Genomic DNA, 8,456 nt, shown 5'->3' with positions numbered 1-8,456 from the left:
CAGCTGTGTTCCCAGCGGCCGCGCGCCCCTGCCCCGCTCGCCCCCCTTGGCAACCTGCTCCTCTTTGCAAACTGGAACTGGGGGAGAGGGAGTGGGGACCAGCCCCACCGCCCTGAAAGGGGAAGTGAACCATCTGACTGCCCGGCACCCAGCCGTGGGATGCCCCCCCTTCCCTCCTGCGCCTCCCCGCCTGTGCCTTGCAAGATGGCGACACGGCGGCATGTTCCCTGGAGGGGCGCGCCCCCATCCTGTGGTCTGCTCCAGCCGCGCTCCCACAGCCAGACCCCTTCCCCAGACTGAGGCCCTTGGGAGCTGTCAGGGCCCAGTGGTTGAGATGGGAGAGAGGTCCCTTCCAGGGCTGCTTTGCGCCTCTTGCTTTGGTTGTAGACAGCCCCCAGCTGAGGGACCCCCGACCCCAGCTGCTGCTGTCTGCATCCTGGGTTGCTTGGGGGAGACTTGGGGTGTGGAGCAGGCAGCCCCAGGGATTTGAGGCTAATGTTGGTCTTGGTGACAGTCGCTGTCTCCCCCTCTCCAGCCGCCTGGACTCACAACCTCTTGGGGACGAGGGCTGCTGGTCTCTGTCTGCCGTCTTCTGTTTTGCTGAGGGTGTCGGCAGGGAGGAAAGATGGGAAGGGGAGAAGGGAAGGTGTTTTCTTTCAGCTCTTCTCGGGTCACGGGTGATCGCTGGTGCCCCTCAGTGGGCAGACCCCTTCACCCTCCCGTCCCCCTCCTCAGCCGGGCTCCCCAGGGCGGTCCCTGATCTTCTTAGAGCAGAGATGTCACCAGGTCACCCTGAGCGTGGCCGTGCCCCTCCTGCCGGCCCTGTACCCCCTCACCGCAGTCCCTGCTTTGGGTCCTTCCAGGCCCCTGGCTGGCTGCAGTTCTTCACTGACTGGTGGGAGTGCTCCCAGAGCAAGAGCAGTCCCCAGTGGTGGGCGTGGACTGCCCAGTTTGTATAGTCCACCAGCTGACCACCCTCCTGGCCGCCCCGGCCCTGCTGTGGCTTCCTTGAGGACAGGCTTTGGGGCCACCCAGGGGAGTTGGTTCTGATGTCTCTCTTGCTACTCAGGGCTCCAACCAGTGCCACGAGGGGCACATGTGCTCAGTCTCCATCCACGCAACCCACCGTGTAAAACCCTGGGATGTCGGGAACAATATCTGGGAATGCCATGGTCCCCGGGTACCTGGTCATGGCCCGAAAGGGTGGGAGCTTCGGGGACGCAGGGCCCTTTGTCCTGCTCCGGGCCCTGGGTGGAAATGGACTGACCTGTCCCTCCCCAGTCGTTGGAGACCCCTGTCTGGTGGGGAGACGCTGACATGGCGATGCCACATGCTGTGGGCATGAGACCCTGGCTAAAGGGAGGGGGTCAGGCGGCAGAGTTCTAGAGCAAAGACCCACACGGGGTGGAAGCACACAGGCAGGCCGGGATGGCGACGGCTGCTCAGGGGCAGGATGGGCGAGGCCCGGCCTTGGCTGTGGGAGGGGTCTGTGGAGGAAGTGGCCGGGTGGTGGCCCGCCCCTGCCCAGCGCCATCTGTCCCGTGGGGGCGGGGCGAGTTCAGCCTGCAGGCCCTTCCCCTTCCCGGGAGACCCCGCCCCCTCCCCTCCCTGTGAGCTTTCCTGCCTGCCTTCCATCTAACCACACCCCGAGATCGGGGCCCAGACTGACTGTGCCTGCGGGTTCCTCCTACGTCCCTCTGCTTTCGGAGGGGCCAGGAGGGTTAGGGAAGTTGCCATGATTGTACCCCCATCCCAGGTGGTCATTTGGAAAAGGAGGGGATCATGCACAGATGGGAGGCCCCTGAATGTCCCTCGGGAGGGGCAGGGACAGCCTGACCTGTGTGCTCTGAAAGCCCAACATGCTTTCTGAACATGCCTGTGCCTGGGACAGACACTGGAGGCCTTTGCTCATCCCTGCCAGGGTCCCGCCTGGGGCCAGAGGCTGCGCCGGCCTGGGGAGCTTCAGCCTTGGGGGTGGGTCTGCGGGGGCTTGCTTACGGTTAACAGATTCTGGGCTCGCCGCAGAGTCCCTTCTAAGAGCTGGTAGGAAATGCGAGGATTATTTATTAGGGTCTCGTGTGGGGCCACCGGAGGGTGGATAGGGGTTGTATTCTTCACACTTTTCCATGTTTTAAATTCACACCCAGAACTCAGCCTCTAAAACAGCACAGGACAAATGCCCGCCACCCTTTGGGATCTGCTGGAATGTATCTGTCATCTCCCTCGCCGCTGACCGCTGTCTGTCTCTGTCTCTCTGTCCAGGGGAACGCCCTTTTGCTTGTGACTGGCAGGGCTGTGACAAGAAGTTCGCCCGCTCCGACGAGCTGGCCCGCCACCACCGGACACACACAGGCGAGAAGCGCTTCTCCTGCCCTCTGTGTTCCAAGCGCTTCACCCGCAGCGACCACCTGGCCAAGCATGCCCGCCGCCACCCCGGCTTCCACCCGGACCTGCTCCGGCGCCCTGGTGCCCGCAGTACCTCCCCCAGCGACTCGCTGCCCTGCAGCCTGGCCGGGAGCCCTGCGCCCAGCCCCACGCCCAGCCCAGCCCCCGCAGGCCTGTAGGGCCCTCGTCCAGCCCACCCTGACCACCAGGATGCTTCTGCCATCCAGGGGTGTAGTGAGGACCCACGGGGTGCCCGGTCCCCTTCCAGCTGTGGGCAAATCCTGAAGACGCCCCTGCCCCCCTCCAGAGAGCGAGGAGGGGGCCTGAGACTGGACCCGGGTCTGCCTGACCTCAGAGGTGGCTCTCAGGACGGGTGACGGGGGCTTGTGTCTGTAAATAGCCATGATACTAACTTTCTTCCCATCTGTGCAACGGGGCCCCCCCGGGGCAGCTAGGAGGTCCTCCCCTCTCCTCTCCACCGACCCCTGCTGCCCTCCTCCGGGGGTGGGGTTTGCGGGGGTGGAGTGGACTTCTGGGAGCCGGCCCAGGGAAGGCACCCCCTGCCCCATCCCTGCAGGTTGGGATGAAGCGTGCAGACAGCCATAGAGGAGCTGGGGGTTGACACGGCCCCTGCCTCTCCCCACCCTACCCCACCCCACCCCACCGAAAGCCATGGGAGTAGTTCAGGGAAACGGGGGTGCAGCCCGGCCGCCCCCCACTCGGGTACTCAATCTCAGGTGTCCACAGGTTCTGCCCACGTTAGGGGCTGCCCACCCCCCCAGACCTTGGGGGTAGATCCAGGAGCGGGGAGGCGTTAGGATGCCCGGAGGGGCTCCAGGTCTCGCTTCTGAGACCTGGGATGGGGAGGGAGGGGACCTCTGGGTTCTTCCAAAGAACATTTGACTCAGTGGAGGTCGGGAGGTGGGAGGCGGATATCGGGGTCAGGATGGGAATGCCGGCTTATTTATTTTCCTCTCTCCTTGGGTGTGGGGCCCTAGCTCCCCCTCTCTGGGTGGGTGGGAGAGAGAGGCTGCAGGGGAGGCTGGCACCGGGCCTGGCCCTCCAGCCCCTGCCCTGCCGACTTTGGCCTTTGCGGTATCACGAGACAATCAACTCCCTTAACGACGCCTGCAGCCATTGGGCCGCACTACCCTCCCTGGCCTGCAGGTGGGGCCGTAGAGCCCATGCCCGCCGGGGTTGCAGGCTCTTCCGGGCGTGGGCTGCAGCCTGGCCAGGCCCTGCTTCCCCGACCTCCCCTCCTTCTCCTGGGTGCCTGGAAGAGGTGGGCCCTGGCCCGTGATCGAGGTCCTGCCTCGTGGACTGGAAACAGAGGGCTGGCTGTGCAGCCTCCTGGGGTAGTTCGTTTTTTTTTGCACCGGGTAGAATATTTTTTCAGGCACGGATTCTTTTTTTCTGGGCCCCCGTGGGTGGTCCGGCATCCTCAGGGGGTGTGAGTGTGTGTGTGGGGGGTCTCTGAGCTGAACTCGGGTGGGTGGGGACTTGTCCCTCGGGGGCCACCTTCGTATCCTTGCCAGGGGTCGTCCTGCTGTGGCCTGGGTTGCATTTCTTCTTGGGGGGTATTGAGGACCCCCAGCCTGAAATGAGAAGGGTCCTAGGTTCCACGTCCAAGACCCAGAAAGGTGAATCCCCTCACTGTGGGCTGCAGGAGGTTTTTGGTACCCCCTTTTGTTCCAGAACCTTCCTGCATCTTGCTTGGGGGCAGGGGGGCTTTGGATGGCCACTGGTGTGCACCTGGACCCAGTCCCGGCCTGGCAGGATCCAGGGATGGGTGCCTGGGGTCCTGCGGGGAGGGAGGCAGGGGATGCCCTTCCGGAGCTGGGCTCGGAGGGTCTGCCCCATCCAGCCCTCGGCTCTCTGTGTTCTCTGTCCCTAGCCTCAAACCCTCCTCTGGCAGCGCTAGTGAGATGCCTTAGTCTGCGGGGGTGGGTGGGGGACTGGGGCCCCGTTTTCCTTTAGTGTCTTGTTGGCCCCAGCCCTGGCCGGGGCCTGTCTGGAGCAGGGGAGGGTAGGGCTGTGGGTTCCAGAACTCTCTAACCGGGCCCCTCTCCAGTGTCCAGGGGCCTGGAGAGACCTGCGCCCACCCCTCCACTCCCTCAGGAGCTGCTGGTCACTGGGACCTGGTTCCAGCCATTTGCAGGGGAGGTGGCTCCAAGGGGCGTGTGCTTTCCGTGGGTGGCGCTCCTCCCCCACCCTGCCTGGCCTCATCCTTGTATTTAATTAATTAAACAAGCCCCTTTTTAAACCCTACTCCAGTGTGTGTGTGGTCTCTCCCGTGGCAGTCCCCAGCCTGTGGGCACGCTCTGAACCCCTCTGTCCCACCCACTAGTGCGGCCCCAAGTTCATCCACCTCATGGGGAAACTGAGGCAGCGGGCTAGTGAAGAGGGTCTTGGCCAGGCCCCTCTGGCTGAGACACAAAATGCCCTGCCCCTAGCCCTAAGCCCCGCGGAGGGGGCTGCCTGCAACAGCGCGCGCTGCACCCGCCGGGTGTCACCCACGCCCTGGCGCAGCTGCGCCCCCCGCCCAGCTTCCCGCCCGCCCCGTTGCCTGGCAACCGAGGCACGGTGACATGGCGCCCGGGGGCGTCCACCGCCCTCCCCTTCCGGTGCCGCAGGGGATGGGGGAGCACGCGCCCCCGGGGCTGCTCACCAGCGCGGGACAGGCTCCCACGGAGGATCCCCCAGCCGCCTCCCAGGCTCCCGTGCTCCTGTATTGAGCGCCTACTGTAGGCCAGCTCCCCTCGTGGGAATTGGGAAGAGGAGGCGGTGAGAGCTTTGAAGCCCTCCCCAGGAAAAACCACTCCGGACTCCAACGCTCCCTAGAGCCTGGAGGCCGGCGGGGCTGGGGTGGGGCAGGGCAGGCCCCTCTTGCACACCTGCTGAGCCCGGGGGCAGCCTGCCCGGGGAAGGGGGTGGTCGGCCTCTGGTATCGCGCGGCCGGCGCCGGCTCACGCCAGATTCCTCCCCAACCTGGGCGGCGAATTCTCGGCTTCACTCGAGGGCAGCCTCTCTCGTGCACCCCCAATCCTACCCCACCCATCCTCCCATTCTACCGGACGCCCCACAAACATTACTCCCGGGACTCTCGCGCCCCTCCAGCTCCTGCCTGGTTTTCTGCCCTTTTGGAGCAAAATGTCTAGAATGTGGTGTCTACACTCGCAGCCTTACCCCTTAATCTCTGACGGACGTACTCGCATTAGGCTTTTAAATTACAGCGCCCCACCCACAACACACGTGCCTGGAAACAGCGCCATCCTTTTGGTGCCTTTGGGACCCCGACCCTCCTGGGCGTCCCTCCCGCCCGCAGGCTGTCCTTGCCACGCCCCCTTCTCAGTCGAGGGCAGTGCCATCCTGGAAGGTCAAAATCCATGGGGAGTCACCCTGGACTCCCCAAGGACTGTGTGTCTCACCACCCACATCTGGCCCATCTGAAAAGTCCCTGGGCTCTACCTTCAAAATAGATCCAGAATCCGGCCACCTTTCCTTGCTGTAAGGGCTTCCACCGTGACGGTCTAGCCTCCTTACCACTCACCTGAACCAGTGCAATCACCCTCGCCCTGGTCTCCCGGTGCCCTCACGGTTTGTCCTCCCCACCGCCACCAGAGGGCGTCCATGAGCACCTGGCGCAAGTCTGGTTCCTCCTCTGCCCGCAACACTCCATGGCTCCCACTCCCCTCACGGTCAAAGCCCAAGTCCTCCCTGAGGCCCATAGAGTTCTGCACGACCTGCCCCGTCCTCTCTCTGCCCTTCCCTCCTCCCTCTCTCCCCGTGCTTACTCTGCTCCAGCCACACTGGCCTCCTGGCTGTTCCTCCAATACACCAGACACAGTCCTGCATGGCCTTTGCAAGGGCCGTGCCCTCTGCCTGGAATGCCCTTCCTCCGGAAACCTGCTTGGCTCCCTCATCATCTTTTATTTATCTATTTTTTATATTTTTGAGACACAGTCTCACTCTGTCACAGGCTGGAGTGCAGTGGTGCAATCTTGGCTCACTGCAGCCTCCACCTCCCAGGTTCAAGGGATTCTCCTGCCTCAGCCTCCCGAGCAGCTGGGATTACAGGCGCACGTCACCACGCCCAGCTAATTTTTGTATTTTTAGTAGAGACGGCGGTGTCACCATGTTGGCCAGGCTGGTCTCGAACTCCTGACCTCAAGTGGTCTGCCTGCCTCGGCCTCCCAAAGTGCTGGGATTACAGGCGAGAGCCACTATGCCCGGTTCCTAATTTTCTTTAAAACCGCACAAATCCCGCCTTCCCCATTGAACCACCTAGACCAGCCCTGCCTGTCCCCAGCCCAGGCTCTTCTCCTGTTTCTATTCCCAAAGCACTTTCCACCTCGTTTCAGGCTGTCTCACTTACTTATCCCTGTGTTCACTGTCTGCCTCCCTGCCTACACCACCACCTCCACCAGGGTGGGGTTCTCTGCTTATGAATGTTTCCAGCATTGTGTGGCACACAGTAGGTGCTCAGTAATTATTTGCTGAATGAATGACCAAGACCAGCTGGCATGGATGGAGCAATCACATAAATGAGACTTCATTTCCCACACATCATCAGGAGCCATGGCAAGGAGGCTGCCCTTCCACTGCCCGTGATGGGACAGCTTTGAGATTAGATAAGGTCCCCTGCAGAGTCGCTGATGACCCACCCCAACCCACGTTGCCCCATCATTGCACCCTGTCATTTATTTATCATTGTAAAATCACATGCACATAACATAAAATTTGCCATCTTAACCTTTCTATTATTATTATTAATTGAGACGGAGTCTCACTCTGTCGCCCAGGCTGGAGTGCAGTGGTGCAATATCGGTTCACTGCAACCTCCGCTTCCCAGGTTCAAGTGATTCTCCTGCCTCAGCCTCCCAAGTAGTTGGGACTACAGGTGCCCGCCACCACGCCCAGCTAATTTTGTATTTTTAGTAGAGGCAGGGTTTTGCCATCTTGGCCAGGCTGCTCTCAAACTCCTGACCTTGGGTGATCTTCCCTCCTCAGCCTCCCAAAGTGCTGGGATTACAGGCATGAGCCATCGCGCCCAGCTAATTTTCGTACTTTTAGTAGGATAGGGTTTTGCCACATTGGCCAAGCTGGTCTTGAAATCCCGGGCTCAAGTGATCCACCCGCCTCAGCCTCCCAGAGTGTTGGGATTACAGACATGAGCCACTGGGCCCGGCCTAAGACTTTGCTTCCTATTCTTTTTGGGTGTATACCCAGGAATGGAGTTGCTCATAGGGTAACTCTGTTTAACTTCTTCCATCTCTACACAAAATACAAAAAATTAGCCAGGCATGATGGTGCACACCTGTGGTTCCAGCTACTCGGGAGGCTGAGGTGGGAGAATCACCTGAGCCAGGGAAGTCGAGGCTGCAGTGAGCCGTGATCGCACCACTGCACTCCAGCCTGGGTGACAGAGCAAGACCCTGTCTCTTAAAAACAAACTTTTTGGGTTCTTTGTTTTACATAGCAGTCGCACTATTTTACAATCTCACCTAAATGCACCAGATTAAACTTCCCATTAAGACGTGGGCCTACCCCACCAGACTACAGGGTTACCCCATCCCAGCCTTGTTCCTCGTTTGTCTGTTAAAATGCACCATCTAGCCTGGTATACAGTAGGCGCTCAATAGTTGTTGAACAAATAAGTGAATGTGGACCTGGTCATTAGACTGATGATAAGAGTCGAGGTTCGGGAGATTAAGGCGTTTCCTGACAGCTAGCTGTATACCAGGGCGAGGGAAGTTTTAAAGAGTGTGAACGGAGTAATTCACCCGTGGGTTTCACCTGGTCCAGCTTTAAGGCCACTTCTCCGCAGAACTCTCCTCGTCCAGCAGAGGGCGCTTTAAGGTGATATGCTAACGATGGAAATAATATGCAAATGAGTCATAGCGGGCCCCGCGCGGCGTTTTTTGGTCAGGCGCGCCGTGGACAGCCCTGGCTCCTCAGGGGCCTGGGGCTCAAGATGGCGCCGGTACAGCCGCCAAAGGCCGGGCGGCGGAGCTGGCGAGGCTCCCGGAGACTGCAGGCAGGGCGGCCCCCGCCCTCCTTATTTCCTCCCG

General features: G+C 61.1%; 1 protein-coding gene across 1 annotated transcript in view; it reads left to right on the top strand.

Moving 5' to 3' along the window:
• The first annotated feature begins 1,169 nt into the window (after positions 1–1,169).
• REXO1 (REX1, RNA exonuclease 1 homolog (S. cerevisiae)) overlaps positions 1,170–8,456 on the top strand; it is a 50,665-nt gene continuing 43,378 nt past the window's right edge. The window contains exons 1-2 of the mRNA XM_011964112.1: positions 1,170–1,251; positions 2,263–2,475. Of these exons, the coding sequence (XP_011819502.1) occupies positions 1,170–1,251; positions 2,263–2,475 (295 nt within the window). The remainder of the gene's footprint in view (positions 1,252–2,262; positions 2,476–8,456) is intronic.

This window comes from Colobus angolensis, unplaced genomic scaffold (assembly GCF_000951035.1).
Source record: "Colobus angolensis palliatus isolate OR3802 unplaced genomic scaffold, Cang.pa_1.0 Scaffold64, whole genome shotgun sequence".
Classification (NCBI taxonomy): domain Eukaryota; kingdom Metazoa; phylum Chordata; class Mammalia; order Primates; family Cercopithecidae; genus Colobus; species Colobus angolensis.
The sequence above is the reverse complement of the archived record's forward strand: the minus strand, read 5'-3'. Positions and strand labels throughout refer to the sequence as shown.